General features: G+C 29.2%; 2 protein-coding genes across 2 annotated transcripts; both read right to left on the bottom strand.

Moving 5' to 3' along the window:
* Positions 1 to 671: 671 nt before the first annotated feature.
* On the bottom strand, positions 672 to 3,142 carry LOC113386032 (interference hedgehog-like). The gene is made up of 6 exons (XM_026623842.1): positions 3,131 to 3,142; positions 2,802 to 3,021; positions 2,341 to 2,664; positions 2,138 to 2,232; positions 1,966 to 2,049; positions 672 to 1,328 (listed from the first exon to the last, which is right to left on the bottom strand). The coding sequence occupies exons 1-6, from the start codon at positions 3,140 to 3,142 to the stop codon at positions 1,071 to 1,073; spliced, it is 993 nt and encodes a 330-aa protein (XP_026479627.1). The 3' UTR covers positions 672 to 1,070.
* Positions 2,886 to 22,087, bottom strand: LOC113386031 (interference hedgehog-like). The gene is made up of 13 exons (XM_026623841.1): positions 21,664 to 22,087; positions 11,376 to 11,774; positions 7,072 to 7,365; positions 5,785 to 5,973; positions 5,366 to 5,508; positions 4,897 to 5,143; positions 4,459 to 4,687; positions 4,058 to 4,315; positions 3,882 to 3,978; positions 3,674 to 3,780; positions 3,473 to 3,615; positions 3,179 to 3,343; positions 2,886 to 3,021 (listed from the first exon to the last, which is right to left on the bottom strand). Exons 2-12 carry the CDS (start codon positions 11,759 to 11,761, stop codon positions 3,226 to 3,228), a joined length of 2,211 nt encoding a protein of 736 aa, XP_026479626.1. The 5' UTR covers positions 11,762 to 11,774; positions 21,664 to 22,087; the 3' UTR covers positions 2,886 to 3,021; positions 3,179 to 3,225.
* Positions 22,088 to 24,148: the final 2,061 nt, after the last annotated feature.

Raw genomic sequence — 24,148 nt, 5'->3', positions numbered from 1 at the left:
CAACAAGTTATAATCGAGCTATATTTTATATGTAGGCAAAAAAAATAAAATGCCTTGCTTTTTTCATCAATATTTTTATTATATAACATATCCTCCGAATAAGTCAACTAATTAAAATTATATTATATCTATGGCTTATGTAATCTTAATAAATATCACAAAAATACAGAAGGCACAAGCTTTTAAAGCTTTTCTAATTCGTGTTTGTCTTTAAGGCAACCTATTTATTACTCTATACTTATATGCTAACATTCATTAACCATTCATCCATCATTTAAAAAAAATTGTAAAAATATTTTCACAAAAAGTTTCATTGCGAAAGTTTTTGTACTTTACTGAAACATTATGTATGTCAACCTGAAAAATATATGTAACAAAAATATATTATTTGAAAATCTATTTCAAATACGTTGATGCAAGACTAAATATTAAAAACTAAAACAGATAAAAACATATATCTGTTTTATCAAAATATCTCGCAAACGGTATCCATGCAATTTTATCCTAATATCAGACTTTCAATAATATTATTAAACCGATTCTATTACTAAAATAATATATATATAATAATTTATATGTAGTACACACAATAATTTTGTCTCTTTCAATTAATATACAAATATGTACAAACAATTTTTCACTTAATAACTAATCGACATCAATTGGTGCTGTTCAAATATAAACAATTTTATTTATTAAACTGACGATGAGATAATTTATTTATGTAACCGCATCTGATATCGTTTTAAGTAAATACTCATAAATAAAGAGTAAAGTACGAGAATAAACAACTTTGTTCAAAAGTTTATACTGTTTCACTATTTATACAACTTCCAGATATACACAAAATGATTCAATGCTCAATTGATTTATCTACTATGCTTTAAATGCACGGTTTGATCAGTATCAAGATCACTTTTAGGCATTCACGTTCTCATGTTTTTCTACAAACAGCTCAGTTTTCAAAAGTATAGTTAAAATTATTCAGTCGTAATATATTACTCTATGTCTTTACATCAACCTTTTTTAAAATAATCTACATGATGTCTTTGACATGAAATCAACCATATTCACACATAGTTTTCGATACTGCTGTTGCTATTCATATTCACTTCGTTTCTCCTTGATACCTGAAGTCCGCCATTTCTCATCATTTTCTTGTGAAGAGGTGGTTGGCCATGGCCTGGACATGCTGCACCGCTATATTGTCGTTTATCCATCGAATCACTATTGTTGGCAGCGCTTCCGGAAGAACTACCAGACATGTTGTTGTTCTGGGAGAGCAAGGACATTTCCATCTCGAGCTCGGTCAGTGTCACGCTTGCATTCTGAAAGGGCGACCCTGATACAAGAATAACTATGGTCCTAACAGGATTGTTGACCTCAAACATGGGTCTTATGTACAAAATTCAATTTGTAAAGCCAAAAAGCCTATTCTGGGATAATCAATATAAAATTGAAAAATGTTGGCATTTTTCTTTTTTTCTAAAAATTAATTAATAAAAAAGTAAGATTGTTTATGCAATATTCAAATCATTTTCGCAATTACATATTTGAATCAATATCATTAATAAATATAGTGTACTCCGATTGAGTTAAATGAATGCAAAAAATATATTATATTAATAATTATTCTCGCTATTGCAAATTGGTTGCATTCCCAAAATTTAAATGATTATATAAAATAGTATATAAAGTATACCAGAATAAGCTCAAATGATTTTACAAAATAATGGCATCAAGCAATTTCACACCATAATTTGAAAAACAAGCCACCATCACGGAAATTTAAAATATTTTAAATTTATGAATTAACTACATGATAGTTTAAAAATTTGTTAGATTTTAGCATGATATTCCAAACCCATTTTGTAAATTTTATATTACATTTCATAATGCCATTTTATAAAAGTAACAATGTCTTAAAAAATAAATAAAATAAAAAATAGCATGAATGCTACTCACTTTATCAGATTGTTCTTCAGCCAGGGGATTAGATGTAATATTAACTCTTGCACATCCATTGGCGGTGATTTGAACAGTTTTCAACTGCAAAATAATTGTTATTCATTAAGACAATGGAATAATTATTTATTTTAATACATAATTATTCTACATATATGTATAATCAATTTACCTGGTAACTATTATGTGGATTAATAGCGCTTGCTGTTATATAACCATTAGATTCTGAAATATGACCCTCTTGTTTATCTTGTATGTTGGCAAAATCTGCAAAAATTGTTTTTTTATACAGTATTATAAATACACAAAAAAATATGAATTTTGTTCTCTAATATCCGACAGAAATTAATATATATTTCTAATAACAAATCTTACCACCATCTTTATTATCACTCGATATCCTGCCATCTTCATCTCCCTCATCTCGCTCACTGTGATCTCTCTCATTCTTCTCTCTCTTTTTCTTTCGCAAGGCATAAATTGCAGCAGCACCTAGAACCAGAACAGCAGCTAAACCGCCAGCAGTTCCTCCGCCTACGGCCAATGCTCCAGATGATGAATCACCTTGGCGGTTTTTATCTTTGTCCATGGTCTCGTTCATGTTAACCACAGATGACCCGGAAGAAGCAGACGCTGATGCTGCAGATGACGGTCTGTGATCAAGTATTACCATAGGCGTGGGGGGCTCCGTTGGTTGTTCTGAAAATGATCAAGTATTAACATTGTTAATGATGAACATCTTGAAACTGGGATGGATTTAAGATAGTTTTGAATAATGAAAAAATAGTTTTGATTCTGTAAATCTATAGCCTAAGACTTATTTGTATAAAACTTACTCATGGTCCTTTGAGTTAAAATCGCTGAAAAATCTGATGCTCCATCAGCCGTAAAACTCTGCACTTTGACCTCATATGTAGTATCAGGAGTTAAATGTTCGATGCGATGAACCCGAGACCTCTCGCCGTCTACAGTTTCTTTGACATATTCTCCAGCTGTTGAAGCTGGACGGAAGTATAAGTAAAATCCATCAGCTGGTCGTGTTGGGTCTGGAATATACTGAAATTACAAAATTATTTATGTAAAACACATATATAAAATGCAGATTATATTTTCTTTAATTTAAAACAACAACATTAACAATATTATTTATTCTTTAATAAATTACAAATGCTATCATCTTTTAAGAGTGATTAGGTTGTAGGTCAATAATTACCTGCCAATGAATTTGTATGACGGTGGGTCCCAAAGTTTCAGTTCGTATTAGTATCGGGGCAGGTAGCAATCTCTTACCAAGAAATTCACCACGTTGCAATGGAATTTTTCTGAATTTGGTCCTTGCATATTATCATTATTTGAATATACAGCTGCTATGTGAAACCTTTTATAACAATGATAATAAATTAATTTAAACTTTCAGAAATATTAGACATAAAATTATATATTAATTACTATAATTAAACATACAAATTTTTATTGCACTTTAAATTCTTATAAAATCTTCGTTTACCTATAAACATGATCAGGTTCAAGGTTATTAACTTCATAGCTTCTTATGTGCGGTGGTATTTCGTCATTAGTTGTTATCCATCCTTTGCGCGGATGGGTTCGTTGATGGGTTTGCGAAGATGCTGTTAAATCCCTATATTGCACCTAATAACATTTAAATAATGTAATATTCATTTAGAAAATCAGTATTTTGTTTATTTACCTTGAAAAAATAAATTTCAAGTCCATCGTTGTCTGGCACTGACCACCGAACCATTACAGATTCATCTGTAAGTCGGGTAACATTTGGTCTTGATGGAGGAATCATAACTGTTGAAATAAATTAGACTTAATGATATTTGTTTTTATTTATAATTTTTGAGTCTGTAATAATCTTGATTATGTAATAATGTATTTTTTTTCATTCATACCATTCTTGTTTCGTTTCTTATCACGACCCCTGCCTCTTCCACGGCCTTCTTTGCCGCGATGTCCTTTCTTTGGGGTACCACTTGATCGATTGCCACCCTGTAAATTTAAATAAGTAAAATGCATACAACTTTTAGAATAGGCAGATTCGAATGATTTATGTTCTAATTTTCCTTACCTGATGTCTATCATCCGCCATCCTATGATGTGGAAGACTTTTTCCATCAGATGGTTCTGCATATTGTCTATGACCCATCTTCCCTATAGTTCCATTTATTCCTTCTGCGTTCTTATTATCAGTTTCCGCTTCACCAGTGACTTCAGCAACAGAAACTCTTAACACACCAGCGCGATAACGCTCACCAACTTTGTTCGATGCGAAGCATTGCACAGCACCAGCATGTGCTCTGGATACAGGGTCTATAATCATCCAACCCTGAAAAATATAAAGATATAAAGATTTTTAATAGAAATTCTGTCAGAAAATATTATTTAAAAAAATATCTTCAATAACAAAAGGAAACCTATTTAACAAATTTGTATCTTAATCCTTGAGATTTAAAAAATGAAAATAACTACCTTTTCCACAGTGACCCCTGGTTCGGTTTCAGCTGGTCTAGCATTTAGCATCCAATAGATCTTCGGAGGCGGTACGCCAAAAGCTGAACAATGTAAATCAATGCGAGATCCTTCCTCGGCAAAAAGAGATAAATTAAATTGTGGTTGAGAGTTTGGGATTAATGAGCTCTCAGGAAACTCCGGTGCCGATTCAACGTCTAGTCGAATCTGTTGTTTGACAGGCGGGTATCTAAAAATTAAAAACAGTTGTATTTAAATGTTTTGATTTAAAATATAATAATTACGCTATGCATGATATGAAAAAAATACTGAAAAAATATTTTATCATATTTATGAAAGAAATTTTTAATCATTATTTTTAAAATATGAACGGATGAGCGAATTAATCCAACAGCCGACTTTTAGAATTAAGTAAGTAAGTATAAATAAGCAATTAACCTTCTTGATGGATCTATCAAAGCGCATTCATATAACCCAGTATCTTGAAGTGTAGCATTTTCAATTAATAATCCATATTCAGTAATTAGAATTCGCGGCATGTTGAAAGTCCTTCCGTCCGCGCCATTACCCATCATTTGATCGGAAGTCTCATAAAGATCCGAAGATGATCTATATTTTCCATTTCCAATTTGAATGGGATCTAATCCAGTATATTTGTTATCATTTCTTTGGTGATGAGTACCATCTGTAATACAAAATAATCCATAAAAATAAACTGCAAATAAATAAGTCATAAAAACTTAAAAAAGCTTTTAAGATACTTTATTCAATTTAATTGAACTGCTAAAAATTATAAATGAAGTAGGACAATTTCATGTATAAATTAATTGAAACTTCATATAGGATAAATATCAGTGCAATAAAACTTTTTGCTACTAACTTATCATTATTTCTGGCTTATATCTACCTTTACTGTTATCAGCTTGTCCAATAATTGCACCCTGCTTAGACCATTGAACACTTGGTTGAGGTTCACCGACACCGACACATTCCAGAAGAACTCGAGTTCCTGCTGCGACAGTGTATAAGGACCGCAGAGGTTGCAGAAATCTATAAATTAATTGAAAAAAGTGATATTTTGATGAGATGAGATATGATGATAAGATATTCTTCCTTAAATCAAATCATATTCTTTCTCTTTTGTTTCAATCGCCAGCAACATTACTAAGTTTATTTATTAAAGTATATCATATCATAAATATTTAGGCCAGTGTATATATAAAATATATAAAGGTAAATGTTATAATATAATTTTGCAATGTCCAAAGTTTAGTCAGTTTCTCCCCGTATAACGTATAATTTTATATTAATTTACAAACAATTTACCTTGGCGGTTCTCTTTGCTCGGGCCTGTATACCTGAAGACTAAATGCAAGAGTTGTCGCTGCGACTTCATCATTTATTTCATTAAGGGCCGAACAGGTGTACCGACCCGAGTCTGATATTGCTACAGACTCCAAAACAACTGCACCAGATGGTAATTGCGGCACATTTGGAGCAAGTGGTCTATTGAACCTGTAAAATACAACCTTTGATAAAAGTTTAAACTAACAATTAACATTTAAATAACAATTTTATAAATAAAAAAAGGAATTGAAATTATTGAAATTTTACTTGTTGTTAGCATCTGGACCTACGGAATTGAGCTCTGGGGATGTGCTTACAAATCAAATATAGCTATAATGCAGAGAACTCACTCAAAAATTTTGCGTACAATACTTAATTCTTCGTGGTTCATTACAAATGAAACCATTCACAACGATCTCAACATGAAAACGGTGCAATTAACGTTCAAAGAATTTAAGGAAAAATACAAACGTAAATTGGAATCACATTCACCCAATCATTTGGCGTAAGAAGATTAAAACGTCAATGGCCTTTAGATTTAGTCTTAGATTAGCTTCAATATATCATTATCTTTTAAATTGTTAAACTAAAAAGATCTCACTGGAGTTCTTCTTAGACGCTCTCAATTATTGTCAATTTAGCTTATAGGAATTCTTATGTATTTCTGATTGCTGAATAAAACAGAGTTAAAAAAAAATAGCATATTTTCGGATGTCAAAACATTAGGTAATGATAAACTGACGCGAAACAAGAATAGTTTACGTTACCAGCGCATATGATTTAAGTCAAAACATATGTATTTTTATACATGATTATTCATACATAAATACATTTACAAATAATTATATATGGTGCAACTCAACTGTTATTTACTATTCAATAGTAAGATGGGCGATTTGCCAAACCATTCATAACCGCCTGAGCTCGAATTGGACTTCAGGAACGCGCGAAAGAGATGAATGGTCACAACATTTTAATAGAATTGTTTTGGCAATATAATAATTCTTAGCCAACAAAATTTATTGCCAGAATACGTTAACGCATTTATATAAATACTTCATTTTATTTTAAAACTAACGGAGACATTGATTAAACGGAATTTAATATTCGATTAATTTTAAAATATGTCTCTAAACCCATACTTCAAAATCTCTTTGTGCAGGTTTTTTAGCAAAAACTGTAATTACGAATTTATTCTCAACTATCTTCAAACAAATATTACAAATATTTCAATTGACTTATTCTAATAATTTTCATTAAACTCACTTATAAAATTGTATAACAGCCTGAGGACTTGACTTAACCTCTGGACATCTCATCATAACTCTGCTGCCTACTGGAGCCCTTAACCTAAGACCATCACTATCTCTTTGAGAAGCGATCCATTCCGCGTCCAGTCGAAAGTCATCCAGGGCAGCCAGTTCTAACCGGGCTGGTGTTGAAACCAGTGACAGAGGTCCAAATCGCACCGAACAACGAAATTTTCCAGAACCGGTTGGAAGATGAGGGTCTGCAAGAACTCGTAGAGAGCCGACCATTCCATGGAATGACATTTGGTATCTAAATAAATAAAAAATATATGAAATATATTATATATGATATAATATATAAATGATATGATCTTATGTGTAATCTATTTTGGTAAACTAAATTAATTACTAATTAATTTGGGGTCTTGGGAAACAAATCAGTTCACAAAACCCATGAGTCGATTATATGCACAGAGATGCATTCTTATCTTCTAGATTACTCAATGTGAATAACAATTAGAGAATATTAATTAATTGTATATAATATAATATAAAATTTTACACCAATTTTTAATACGTAATTTAATACCTGATTGCACCTGAATGCATCATATAAGCCTATCTCTAGATAAACCTTCTCAAGATGATAAACACTTATCTCATAATTCTAATGTAAATAATATTACATAATAACGAAGATAAATACCAGTACGACGTTTAATGGCTGTAAATATAAATCGCTAGTAAATGTTGTAATGGATGGTAAAACAACATGAATTATTTACTGGTTCTTAAAGTTCAAATTTATTATTAAGGATTATTCAATTTGCTAGAGTCATTGTAGTTGCTGATTGATTATATGACTTATCACGACATTAGTGTTATTTAGAAATATTAGCATGTGTGTATGTTCAGCGATTTAAATAGTAACTAATACGCCATTGTATTTCATTATTGAAATATTTAAACGTATAAATTATAAGCTTTCATAAACACGGGAGAGTCAGTTAGAGTTAAACAAACTCTATGAATTTGTTTATAAGATGAATGAATTATAAGATGTTTTTTTCAAAATATAGCATAACTATGCAGTTTCAAAGTTAAAGAATTTTTTTTTCAAAATACAAACGTCGAAAATGTTTGATAATCGACTGCTAATATCATAATGCACTTAATAATAAATTAATTAATGAATGAATAATTAATAAATTTTTAATGAATATAAAATAAAATAAATAAATCTTCTTAAAGTTAAATTAGTTCCTTTTAGTATTTTCTTTATTTCTTACATACTATTCTAGTTAAATTTAAACAAAAGCTCGCCCACAATATAACTTTAATGAAATCTTTATATATCCTTGATATTTATTTACATTTTATTAGCATTATCAGTTCTGCTCTTCCTCTTGGTTATTCACACAACGACGTCTTTGTTCGAAATATTTTTGTTCAAATATTGCGATTATATTTTTTTACGGAATATTTGCTCAAACATGTTCAAAACTAACAATGAATTTTGTTAAGTTAAAACAACGGATAATATTTTTGTAAAATCCTATTTCTTTATCGAGATATAATTTATCGGATAAAAGTATGACTAATTTAGTAAGCAGAATAATATAAATGGGATGCGGAATAAAAGAATCATAGCAAAAGAATTATTATTACAAGAAAATACCCTACTAAAAGTTACAAGAAAAATCTAAATTAAAAAAATTACTAAATTAGAGTTATGATTAAGTTACAGAAACAAAACAAAATTTGCAGTCAATAATATAATTTTAAATTTAGGTAGGTTAATTAATAATTTTTATTACATGATAATAACTATTACACGTACTATTTTAGGCTTGATAATTAAACAATATTTTTTATAATGTTACTAAATAGAGGCTAATGATTCTCATAGGTAGATAAAACCCATTGTAAAAGGACTACAGTTAATTTAAACAATAATTATTTAATGGTCGACTTACATTATTCAATAATTATCATTTTTAACTATAAATTAGCAATCGAAATATTAGTAAATATATTGAATCTATAGAGATATGTAAATATAGATACGAATCAAATATCAATATTATTATAACACTGATAAACCATATAGACCTAAAACAAACTTAACTTATGTCAATAATATATGATATGCAACCTCACAGTATAAAGATTAGATATTTCAAAATAAATACAAATATTATATCACAAAAAATAATATTTTAATTTATTTTCTCAAACTTTTTTAATCCAGAAACGCAAAGTACCCGCGATTATTCTTGTTCTTTTTTGATTAGAAGAATAAAATAGAGAGAAAGATAATAAGAAGTATAAAAAATGTATATTTATTTAATTTAGTTGTGTTAACAAGAATTTCTTTAACCAATCACCAGTTATGTTATTTATTATTATAAATATAATATAATATAATATTTTATCGAAGACAACATTTGAACTAGATATCAAATATCAAGTAGGTACTTGGCATAAAATATTCATGGAGATATCAAATTATAGCGAGTATAGATTTTATTGCATAATATGCAGGCAGCACATATGTAATTTATATTTAAAGATAAGATAATAATTATGCAGAAATGTTCATTAAATTCGAAACCCTGTGTCGTCTAGAACAGATAATTTAATGTGTTTAATTATTCCCATGTGAATGATTTAAAAATAAATATAATTATCGTTGCGACGAAAAAACGCGAATAGATTGTGGTTCGTGAATATTAGATATCGATATCACTGCCACTCAATTGAGGTGTTTTATTATGCGATCAAATGAAGTAATAATATATGACTCTATTAATTTTATTTATTATGAACTATAATATATTTCGTCTTCGATCATAATTTTTGATTTTTTCTAATTATGTATCTATCTAAAATATCTTTCAAAATCAACAATTGAATAAGTATATTCAAAAATTAAATGCATATATCCAAAGATAGAGAAGATTAGATTCCGTGATTCAGTTGTAATAATGACCAAATTCCTAAAAAAGTATATAAAAATTTGGTTCCCACGATTGCGCATACTGAACAGTTACTTCGAAATGAAATAAGTGAGGAATGGCGTAGAATTTCTTTTTATTGCAAATTGATTGTTTATATAATTTTATAACACATTATTGCATATATGCAGAAATTTATTACGAATCAACAAAATCTACACCATGGAAATCTTTAAGGCAGAGCTTCAATAAAAATAACTAGTTGGTTTTGGTATTTTGCCTTGGGGCAAGTTACATGAACTTCCCGATATGTGTAAATAATCGACTTAATGAGTAAAATATAAATTAATTTATGATTAATTAAAAGTATTCCAAATGAATTTATTACACATAATTTAAACCGAACAAACACCTTAACTCGAGTATTTTCTAAAAGCAAATTTTCAAAAATCAATAATTTTTATAATTGAACCAGTTTCCGTAGGACTTTAATGGTTTTAATGAGACCAAGTACTCTATCGTTATACCAAGTAAATCGTCTAATTTTAATTTTGAAAAACTCCTCATTTTCTCAAACTTTGATGAATTTTTAAAATTAAACGGCTTGTCGTAAGGCCGTAATATTTCAGTAAGTTCTATAAGACCATGATATATATCGCCAAAAAAAGTTTCATAAAAATCAGCTTAAATTTTTTTTCAACAATTAATTACAAGAAAACAGCTCGGTAGATTTTCACCTAAAACTAATCAGTATCATTCCCAACTGATATCTTTCGAACAATTTTTGATTTTTTAAAATCGGTTCGGTAGGATGAGCTTAAATGTGGACGAAAAGTTTAACACTTTTTTTTTAAATTACAAAGAAACGGTTCGGCAAATCGTCTCACAAACTATTGTGCTCATTGAGATACATCGTTTTTGAGCAAACGTCGATGAAAGGTCTAATTTTGACAAAAGCCAAAAAAACGATACTAATTTTTGCAAACTTTGACGAATTTTCAAAGTTAAACCAATAGTCGTAGGGTCGTAATAATTTAGTATGATCTAGAAGACTATGGTATCTACCGTCAAAAAAAAATCATAAAAATCGTCGATTTTTTTTTAAACTTTATTACAACAAAACGGCCCGGCCGATCTTTACCAAAAACTAATGAGCACGATTCCCAACTAATATCTATCGAACGGTTTTTGAATTTTCAAAATCGATTCAGAATTTGGCCTCATTCGATTCAGAATGGCTTGAAACGTCGAGAAAACATAAAATTAGCGAATCGGATTTTTTTATGAAAACATAAACTTCTCCTTCGGGAAGTTAATAATAATAATGTAGCAATCGTTTTTATAACTATATTTTCCAACTCACCCATCTTTATCAAAATCAGCATGCTCATTAAGCTCCTTGTAATCGCTTTCCGACCGATTACCTCCTTCAGGCTGGTGCAACCAGGTCAGTCTTTCCGCCGTCAGGCTAAGCTCGCATTCGAACATGACCTCATCCCCCGCTGGTGCTATCGTCGATTGGGGTCCTCTTGAGATCCATCCGCCTGGTCCAGCGTCATTTGTAACGGAATAAATGGCATCGACCGAGGATCGGTGATGGTGCGAGTGTTTCACATGTCTTCCGTGTCCTAGGTCTGAACATAGCGTAGCAGGAGTTAACAAGAGGACGGAAAGAACTAGGGATTTCAGCAGGCGGTGGATGCAGCTGGTGGTGGGTAGTAAGCCGGGTGCGTTGACCGGATGAGGCATGGCGATTTGCCGCCTGCAAAGGTAAAAAATAATTATTAACAAACAATAATAAAGTAAAACTAGTGGGGCGCATGGCATCGTGCCTTAAGGCAAATTGGTGGAACTTCCCGTACCAAAAAATATTATTTTTTAAAAAAGATTAACATTTTTGAAAAAAATTTACTTCGAACAAATTAGATTTTTGAGAATCTTTTTATTTGGCATATTTTGAAAATTCTGAACTTTTTTCAAAGCAATTGTGCTGCTTTAACTGCATAGAGACGAAATATAAAGCGCGTAAGCGCCGCGTCGCCGTCTAACGGATAAACATTGGTACGGAACCCATAGGAATGTAATCGAAATTTATACTTATTGTTAAAATCTCTATAAAATATCTGATAATTTGATGTGCATATGTCTAATGATCATCTTTGACCGCCAAATGGTCAACTTTTTTACTGTTTTCGTTAGATCTCCGAAACCGCTAGACCTGCCTTCATAAAAATTTCAATTCTTCATCTTGTCAATACAAGTAAAATGTTTTTTAAAGTATTAAAATCGGACGCTTCGTTCTCTTAAAAACTGAGTTATCGTTTTCGGCACTTTTTGCCCCGTATCCTCGAACCTGCCTTCGCCAAAAACTAATCAGCACATCTCCTTATCAATACAAATCGAATGTTTTTTCAATTATTCAAATTGCTTTATCCGTGTTCCCGAAATCGTCGACGAAAATTTGTATCCGCACACCCATACATACACGCACACACACACATACAGACATATATCCATTTTTTCTAAGGTATGCCAAAATATTCAGAAACCTCTGAAACGTAAAGAAATATAAAAATTTTCATTTTCGATTTTTTTGCGATTACTATAACTTGCCCTACGGGAAGATAATAAAACACTTTACTTGATACAAAAATTTACAAAATACGGGATTTTGCAAGACACTTTCGATTTCAAAATATCGAGCACTTAAAAATAGTGATCCAAAATTTATTTCTAAGAGTAGAGAGTCCACCGATCGATAGATCAGCCTCATATGATAAAATATATCATTTAATAATATATATTTGAAAAGCAAATAACATTTACAAAAGAACAGTTTTACATTTTTAAATTTAATCGTAAAGTTCTAGAGATCAGCATAATATCTAAAACGATGCAAATTATATGATTGTATATATGGATATATTTAATAGTAGGGGAAAGTCCCATAACGCCGGACGGCACCTAAAGCCGGACACTCTATTTAACACGTATTAATTAAGCGAGTATAAATCTTTTTATTTCAAAATATAAGTAAAAGGGGCGCGGGGGTAGGTGCAGGATCACGCGCCAAGACTCACCTTTGATGTTTTAGGCGCAAAAACACGGCGTCACCTAAATATCAATAGAAGTAATTCTAGTGTATTTACGCATTCATATTTTAATGGCATTCAAAAATAAATGTAGTACTTGATTGTTATCCGTAAAATGGTGGAATATTATTAGATATTTTAAACAATTTTAGTAGGCACCAAATGAACCAAAATGTCTGTCCCTTAGCACCGGGCACTAAGTCGTCCCTTAGTGCCGGACAATAAACATATTGATATTTCTTGTGAGAATTTACGTAATTTATTCCAATTATTTAATTTTATTCTGTATGAGTGCTAACGTTTACTACATACCCCCATTTTTCGTATTTCCTAGTCGAAAAATAAAAAGCTTATGGTGAATGCACCAGCTGAGAGCATCGGTGTGGCCCAGCCAAAATGGTGGATGAATAGTGACTTTTTTGCAATATATAAAAATATTCGTCCAAGACACATGTGCAGACATTCCAGAGTGTGGAAATGGCTACATATGTGATCAATGCAGGTTATTTTGAAATGTCCGGTACTAGGTGCCACTGTTTAAAATCATATTTTTGTTACCAAAGTTTGATTGATAGTATTAATTATATTTTAGCAAAAATTGCGGTTTTGTTAATTTAGTTTGATTTCTAACTTTGTTATCTAACATAAATCATAATGTAATGAACATTTCGTAAAATAGTTTTTGGTTTATTTATAAATAACCTTAGGTGTCCGGCACTCGGGGACTTTCCCTACATATTAGGCAATATTTGATTTACATATTAGTTTTATTCAACAAATTTCTAAATAAGCGGAATGAAGCAGAATTTTATAAGATAAATACAAAGAACTGGACAATATAAAAATCTAATACCTTATAAATCATTAATTGGTTTTCATTGTTCCTTTCATTTGGTACGGGTTTGAAATGATAGAAAAGTGTTTCTTAAATACTGCTCGTTAAACAATTAAAAAAATATATATAAAGCATATTAAATAAAAAAAACAACTAATAAATATTCATAAGCACATTATGTTTTATGTTATTCTTATAATGATTTAGAAGGAATGCCATTCATAAGATTTTTATTCTCAGAATTAAAAACACATCATACATGAGATGAGTCAACCGGTACTTCATGAACAGTCCCTAATCAAGTGTTTTTTATTTCAAAGATTCATAATAGATCAAAATAAAAATTAGAAAAGCCATGAGACGTATATAAAATTCATATACAAATTCTTGCACAATATTCATAATAAATTACTCTAATTGTAAGTGAAATAATACATAAATTAAAACTATGCTATGCTTTTATGATAAAAAATTATTAGATGTAATAGTTTATCAAACTGATATTAGTTGGACTTATATTAAAAGTAAATTATAGATTACATAGAACAATGTAAATATTGCTTTATGTGCAAAAGTTCAGTTTGAATACTAAAATATAGTACTATTAAAGGTAAAAGTTAATAACTCACCATATAATTATAGAATATGCAAAAAGGTTTGCTCACGTACAGTAGTGTTATTTTTATTCATAATAGACAATAACTTAAAAGTACTAAAATACAATTATTGCACTCAACTTTGGCATTGAATGAATATTGTAGATATTACACTTATGATTATTTACACTTATGATTATTTTCACAATTGGCTTTGATTTCATTGAAGAAATTGCATATAAGATTTAGATTTTAAACGAATTTATACTCGTATAATTAATTAAATTCTACAACTTTCACTAATGAAAAATGTATCACACTAATCGATTTGTTCAACTAGTGAACGACTGCTTATATGGTCATCGATAATCAATAATGTGATTACTCACAAAATTATGTGGGCGGAACAAGTTTATTGACATCATTATTATTATTTTATGCTGTTATTTATAGATGGATAAAATCAGCTTCAGTATTATCTATATATAGACAAATATTATTATGTTCATCATATCGATTCGTGTTTTAATACCATTATAATTTATTAAGCGGTATTTATAGAGGCTCATTTACTAAAAAAGTTCTCTATGGTATAATATTATCTTGTCCTTTCCTTATCTTGAAATGAAGTACTTACATATTAAAGTCATAATTACTTAATGATCGAGTACTAATTTAAACTGAATTAACCACATAATCATTTTAAATACTAAAAACAAAATCACAAAAAACATCACTCATATATATTGTTAAGAACTATTATGTATTTATTATAATATTTTATGTTTATCACATTTTCATTAAAATATGTTTGTAATTTTATCTTGAATGTTGGTACCATTTATATAAAACTTTTATAAATCGACCCTTGTCCGACAATAAGGGTCGAAACAGGTAAAAACTGATTATTATTGAGCGGGAGTTTGTTATGTTTGAACCGCCAATAAGTACAGATTAAAAATATCAACACCCAATAATATAAGTTACAATTTAAAATAAAATCTGTAAATCTTAAAAAGTGTTTGTTTTTATATATCAAGAAGAGAACCCATAATTAATATCTCTTCAATATGTTACTATTATATCAAAATCTTTTATAATCCTATACCAATACCAAATTTACTTTCTATGAAAAATGCATTACTTTGTGGCATATTCGCATTTCTTGAACACAAAAAATATCGATAAGAAATTATTGTTTCTTACACTTATTCAGATTCAATTCAGTTATTTTCAGCAATTTTATGTGAGAAATAGTAAACTTTGAGGTAATTTAAATTATCTGGCGTTACTTCTTAGAATTGAGTAAAATAACATTCAAACTAAAATATATTACATATTAAACTCATACGCCTCATACGGTTCAAAAATGTCACATGCTAATAAGAATAGGAAAACTAGATTCAATTATTGATTTCGAATTTATTTTTAATTTGCATTTCTCATTTAACCATGGTATTAAAAATATATCATAGAGTGAAACAATATTTTAATAAAAAGTTATTTAACATATAAAAAACATTTTCATGTTTGAGCAAGCAAATTCATTCAAAATAAAACTATGTATTCCCTAAATATTACCCTATTCCCTACATCCTGGAATGTCATTTCATTTCCTGCTAAAATACGACAAATTGTTTTCTTGAAAAAGAGGTCGCGCGCCGATACACATCTTTTACCCATGACGAGTAAACAATAAAGAAATGGTAATAAAATAATATAATACATTATGTTGTATTTAGGAAACTTAAAAATGCTGATAGAATATACTGACACAAATAGGCATAGATACCTTAGTTTTAGTTTTTTTAAGATTTTTTATTACATTTAATATGAAAAAATATATACAATCTATAAATTTACAACATGAATATCTATCTTCATTTCATAGTTTCATAACAAACCAATTATTTGAACTATAAAAAAATCACTTAACTATTACTTTAATCTAAATAATATTAATTATGTGGCAAAAATAACACAAAAACCACAAGGACATAGATACCTTGTAACTATAAGAAACTTCATATATGTACTAAAAGGTATTATAAATATGTGTATGACTAGTGGTGCATGGCATCGTGGTTGGCAAGTGCTGAAACTTTCCATACCAAAAATTGAAATTAATTTTTTTTTTGAAGACTGAACTTTTTTTCAAAGCAATCATGCTGCGTGGCTGTTTTAGAGAAAAATACAGAAGCGCGTAAGCGCCGCATCGCAGTCTACAGGTTAAACATTGGTACGATATCCATAGAAATGTAAGCATAATTTGTATTCATTATTAAAGTCTTTATAAAATATCTGACAATTTGATGTGCTTTTTTACTTTGTTCACACCTTCTCTAAATCCACTAGACCTGCCTACCCAAAAATTTAATCAGTTCTTCATTTTGTCAATACAAAGAAAATGTTTTTTGAATTATTGAAATTGGACGCTCCGTACTCTCAAAAACTGAATTAACATTTTTGGTACTTTTTGCCGCGTATCTTTGAATTATTATTATTATTATCTTATTATTTCTAATATTGTTATTGTGTTATATTTATTATTATCTGTCACTTATTGTTTTTATTCTACTTTATTGTTTTTCTAGTATCATTTTTATTATTTAGAAATTTTATGTATTTTATTTATTAATTTTATTATTATTATTATTTGCTTTTATTTTATATTAAATCAACATACTACTTTATATTGTACTCTTTTCATTTTAATTTATATTATTGTTCATTATTGTTACTAGATGTTAAATTATTTAGCAGTTGTAACAAATATAGTAATTAAAAAAAATCTTCGAAACAACTGGAACTGCCTTGGCCAAAAGATAATCAGCACGTCTCCTTATCAATAGGAATGGAATGTTTTGTATCCGCACACACATACAAACACACACTCACACATACACACACAATATTCATTTCTAAAGTATGCCAAATTGTCAGAAACTTTTTTTTTGCTATACCCTATCGAATTATCCTACTGAAAAAATATAGTGAAAGAAGTAATATAGTAAAAAAAGCGTTCTCAATAAAAAAAAATAAATATAAAAGATCAGATCATTTATCTAATTTGTCAGGATTTCAGTTTCATAGAAATTTCATACATATAATATTAAAATATCATAATAGACTCTTCTACATTTAAATTTGCATTTATAGATTATTCTAATTTCTTCTTCTAATATGAAAACAGTAAACTGTATAAAAATATCAGTGTTAAGTATAAAGAAAAGCGCCACTGGATTTAAGTCATCAATTCTCCTGATAAAGATTAAAATATCTTAGTCATTATTTATAAGAAATTATTTATAACTTGTTTTTCCAACATGCCCATTTAGTATACAATGTCCCTTCAAAGCTGACAATTGTAAATTTCCCAAATTTATTAAATGTCCTTAACTGGACAGTTGTAAATAAAATAGAGAATAATAAAAAGGTATAAACAAAGCTCTATACATTTCAGTTTCACCATCAATTCAATTCAATCCAATAGAACCTTATAGTCAATAAATACTAATAATTGAAAATGAAAAGCTTTTCATAGAATTAGAAAGTAAAATATTGCATACTGCAGAAAATAGAGTGGCAGGACTGAGAATTTTTGGTACTTTTTGTCGTGTATCTTTGAAACAACTGAACTTGCCTTGGCCAAAAACAAATTAGCACGTCTCCTTATCAATAGGAATCGAATGTTTTGTATCCGTACATATCTACACACTTACACATTCACACACACTATGTTCATTTCTAAGGTATGTGTTCAGAAATTGTTCAGAAACCTTTAATTTTTTTTTTTTGCTTAAAAAAGTTAGAAGAAAATTGAAACAAACCGAATTGAAATGCACTTGAAACACTTGAAACTGCAGAAAATAGAGTGACAGGACTGGGCAGGACTTTATAAACTTCACAAATCCAAAGAAAATATACGGTGTAGAAGAAAATTGAAACAAACGCAATTTAAAATTGAAAAACAGTTGAAACGAACGCAATTTCTTATGTAAGGGCACATAAGCTCGCTGCATAAAGGAGATGGAAAAATAAAATCATTAATTATTATCTTATTAACTTTTTAAAAAAGCACCTATGAATACACCTGAAAGTACAATTATACTAAGGTATATGATACGAAGGTACTATTACTACTTTTTCTATTCTAATCGTGCATGACAAACAACACAGATTCCAGACAAAAGTTGATTTCCATAATTATTCTGACTATAATATTATGTAGACATTGAAAAAGTGAAGTTATACGTGAGGTTTGTTTTTTAATTTCACGGTTCCCAATTATAATGAAAGAAAAAACTTGAACACAAGAGTGAATCAGAAAAAACCATGTTAAAGATCTCATCGCGTGCCTGCACATCTCTGAAGACATGTGCTACGAAGCTGCTTATACAGTAATTATGCACATTAATGGTAAAACTAACACAAGAATAGATGCCATAGAAATTTATCGATGTTGATATGTGAATGAAAACATATTAATGACAATGTCAAATAAAATTAATATAGATAATTATATAATTTAAATGCATGAAATATTTTATTGGATTTAATTATATGCCACATAATAATAATGCAGGCGTTTAAGCTATTTTTAACTTTCCGTAGGGTAAGTTATTGTAATCGTCCAAAAATCGAAATTGAAAATTTTTACATTTCTTCACATTTAAAGGTTTCTGAACATTTAGGCATACCTCAGAGAAAATGGATGTCTGTGTGTGTATGTATGGATACAATTTTTTGTCCACGTTTTCGGGCGCACGGATTAACCGATTTGAATGGGTCAAAAAGCATTCGATTCCCCATTAATAGGGAGATGTGCTGATTAGTTTTTGGCAAAGGCAGGTCCAGCCGTTTCGGAGATACGGAGCAAAAAGTGCAGAAAATAGAAATTGAGTTTTTGAGAAAATGGAACATCCGATTGGAATGATCTAAAAAACATTCAATTCGTAATGACGGGGAGAAGTGGTGATTCGTTTTTATCAAAGGCACTTCCAGCCGTTTCGGAGATACCGAGCTAAATGTGTAAAAATTGCAGTTTTTGAGAGAACTAAGCATTTGAATGATTCAAAAAACTTTCTGCATGTTTTGACAAAATAATTACTTTTTTTTCCAAAAAAAAATTTTTTTTTTGGTATACCGGTAATAATTCTGATTTTAATTTTAATTCTGGCTAAAGTTCTAAAGCTTACTTAAATACTTTAACTAAATAATTTTAACTTTGTAATTCAGTTTATATAACTCTTATAAATATTAGACAATGTTACAGTATTTATAATAATCTAAAGGGAAGTTCCAGAAATTTGCCTTAAGGCTCGACTAGTTTATATATAAATTAAACGAACTTTATGTTCAAAACAGAATAAAAAATTTAGGCAACATTAAAAACAATTTATAGCACTTATTTTTTTGTCTATATCAATAACTATTGACAAATATAAATGCCTTTCAAACTAAAGTATTATCAAAAATATTTTGCATTGCATATATTAAAAACAACCTGAATTTATAAAATAAAATTTTAAAAAATACAAGATTTATACGATTATTTTATTATTATTAGCCATATTATATTATTTTATCTATATTATTTTTGACAGACTAGAACATTAAGCTCTAGTTTAGTTAATAATAGCTCTAGATATTATTATTTGTAATTATTTGATTGTGGCAATAAGGATGTATACAGATGCCAAGATAAAAAATTAATAAAAAAAAACATTAAGTTAGATCTAACAATAAGTAAAATAAGAACTACAAATCTAAAAAAGAGAAACTAGCAAATTTTTGTTTTATTAAGGAAATTATATATAAATCAAATCGCATAAAAATTGAAAAAACTTCAAAAAGATAATATTTTGGTATGTTATTATCTTATTCAAAATTACAGAATAGTTACCTTAAAAGAAGTCAAATACTATTTCTTGAAAACTAAAGTTTTGTAAGCTAATGTATATTATATTTTACTTTTTAGATATAAAACATCTCCCATGAGCATTCTATTTGAATGAATATTTTACAATAAAAATCACTTTCATGTATACCTTCGTAATAATTAATTTGTAATCTAATGAACGATTTTTTTGCGTATTTTTGATCTATATTAAATTTAACACGTTCGCGGACGTGAATGCTATAGCATTCATTTTCATTATGATGCAAAATTTACAATGTGCAAAACTAAAATATCTAAAGGGGTAAACTTGATATTTTTTTAAATCATTAAAGACAATTAAGATATTCTAATAAATTTTGAATAATAGATGCACGGATATTTGCAATAGGATATACGCATTGCACATAAATATTTTTAGATAATAGAGTAGTTAAAAAATCTTATTATCATTTACTATTAGCTAATAAATTCAGAAACATCTCTCAAAATAATTACCACTTGAAAGGTACGCAATTGACAATAAATTTTGGGTTCCAGGTGATGAAAATACATAACGAAAGGCTGCATTTTAAGGAATTTGACAATTATTTCAAAATTTTCCGACAGAGTAATTCTGCAATATAAAAGCAGGTTAAATAACAAATAACTCTATCTGAGAAGTAATAAGAAAATGTAGAGATCGATAGAAAACTTATAGAAAATGACAAAAAGAAGAAAGTAGAGATTGAGATTGTATGGCAAAATAAAATAAATACTGATAGCTGAGTAATGAAATTCAGGTATTTTGTATCTCTCATTAATACTTAAGCCGACATCTGAAAATCATTACGTCTCTGGCCGTTCTATTAGGAACAAATCTATTTATACCATTGTTAAACACGGAAATGATCAAGAATAAAAGCGGGTATATCATTCTGACCGAAGCTAACAATGAAGAAAGCAACAAAAGTTTCAAGAAGAACTTCAATTCAACTACACTCCTTATATTATATCATATTGTTCTTAGGAACGATATTGCATTCAGAGAACAATTCTTCCGTTAAGATATATGATAGCCTGAAGGGACAATTATTGTGCAATGTTCCGCTCATAGACTTCCTGGAACAGGTGGAGAAAAAATGAGGAAATTTGTAAGAAAATCATTGAAGTTTTTGTATAAATATAGTATTTGATGGTAAATGGATGCATAAGTATCAGTGGATATTATGAGAACTTATTTATATTACCTTAAATTGGAGATTACAATCACATTTCAGTCAGCGCGCCCATTCCAATAACCCACTCTGATTAGATCTGTCTGTGTTTTGTCTGCATCATTCGCGATTGTACAATAATGTGAGAACTACAACAATGTAGAGACTCTCAACGCAGAAAACACAAGGTTTAACAAACAATATTATTACACTAAACACAATAATATTAATTCAATAAAACCACTTTATAAATTATAAATACGATTAATATAGAGACATTAAAACATAAATCTTGCAAACACGTATATCAATCACTGAACTTTGAATTAAATCACTTAAGTCACAAGACACTAAAAACTCTAACAATATATAATTATCAATGTAAAGTGTATTTTAAAAACCAACTATAAACAATATAATTATAATTAGTACATTAAATATACGTTGTCAAAGTAGTCCGACGAGATCTGTGAAAGAACTGTTTTCTTAGCGCGATACTACCTGCGTTTGGTTTAGTGAACGAATGCATCGCGCGTAGCTCAACGAAGAATGTCGAAGACGTGCGAGCGAGTCGGGGTGCACGCACTGTACGGACCATATGCCTTAGGACATTCAACGGTTGGAATGTTTGCTTGGAAACAAGACTAACCGAAATATATGTTATTAGAATACTATAAAATTATTATCGCAATCGATTTGCACAATTTTGATAAATAATTATTTTTTCTATTATGTTCGAACATTTTTTATTGCCGATATGTATGGCATGTTTAAGATATATTACAATACTTATTAAACAAATGTTTATTGATTGCAAAATACTTATTAACTTCAACTTTAACAATATAAATTCAAAATGCACATAAGGTATACAGAAATAGAAAGAGAATTAGATAGTGTGTTATTGAGTTATGATTTGATTTATCAATATTTATTTTTATACTTAATAAATAATAAAATCTGTTTGTTTATACTATTTATTAACTTTGTTTATTTTCTGTTCAAACTCCATATATTAAAATAATATAAACTGCATTTACATATAAATTAATTAGAATATTTCTATTTAAAAAAAAGTATTTTAACGATGTTAAAACATTTTAATATAAAACATTTTGTATGAATAAATATATATTACATTATTATATATTATTATTATTATTAATATATGTTTATATTACAAGACATTGTTCACTCTATTATGTAACCAATGCCAACATTTTAATATGAAATTTCTTGCGTCAATCAATCTATCCTATGTTGGTGTTACAGGACATTCTTCAGTCTATTGGTACACAATGCCAACATTCCAATATAAAATATATATATCTGTAAAATCCTTAAAATTATTATGTATTCAATGAAATAATTATCTATTATGTTTGAGTTATGTTTGTACAAGACATTGTTCACCCTATTCAGTGGTGTTGTGCTAATATTTTTTTTGCCGGAACGCTAAAATTTAAAAACCGGTTCAAAAACCGGTTTTCATGTTTGTTCCGGTTTCTTTCGAAAAGGAAAGGAACAAAAATTATCACAAAACCTATTTTGTGCACATATATGTATATTTATTACAATAATAGGAACATTTAATAAAAAATAGTTGAATTAAAACATACTTAAAAATTCACTTATTAAATTATTTTCTGTGTGCAGCGATTTTTTTATTTAATAATTTTCCGGAACGACGTTACGGCGCGTTCCGGCTCGACAACACCACTGCATTAACGGTGCTTTATCTTTACCTTTACTCTACCCACACACGGTGCTTTACCTTTACCTTTACTCTACCCATATACGGTGCTTTACCTTTACCTTTATTCTACCCATATACGGTGCTTTACCTTTACCTTTACTCTACCCATATACGGTGCTTTACCTTTACCTTTACTCTACCCATATACGGTACTTTACCTTTACCTTTACTCTACCCATATTCAGTGCTTTACCTTTACCTTTACTCTACCCATATACGGTGCTTTACCTTTACCTTTACTCTACCCAAATACAGTGCTTTATCTTTACCTCTACTCTACCCATATACGGTGCTTTACCTTTACCTTTACTCCACCCATATATGGTGCTTTACCTTTACTTTCACTCTACCCATATACGGTGCTTTACCTTTACCTTTGCTCTACCCATATATGGTGCTTTACCTTTACTTTCACTCTACCCATATACGGTTCTTTACCTTTACCTTTACTCTACCCATATACGGTACTTTACCTTTACCTTTACTCTACCCATATTCAGTGCTTTACCTTTACCTTTACTCTACCCATATACGGTGCTTTACCTTTACCTTTACTCTACCCATATACGGTACTTTACCTTTACCTTTACTCTACCCATATTCAGTGCTTTACCTTTACCTTTACTCTACCCATATACGGTGCTTTACCTTTACCTTTACTCTACCCATATACGGTGCTTTACCTTTACCTTTACTCTACCCATATACGGTACTTTACCTTTACCTTTACTCTACCCATATACGGTGCTTTACCTTTACCTT

Source organism: Ctenocephalides felis, unplaced genomic scaffold (assembly GCF_003426905.1).
Source record: "Ctenocephalides felis isolate EL2017-DRISC unplaced genomic scaffold, ASM342690v1 CF-g0.4_SCAFFOLD_03571, whole genome shotgun sequence".
NCBI lineage: Eukaryota > Metazoa > Arthropoda > Insecta > Siphonaptera > Pulicidae > Ctenocephalides > Ctenocephalides felis.
The sequence above is the reverse complement of the archived record's forward strand: the minus strand, read 5'-3'. Positions and strand labels throughout refer to the sequence as shown.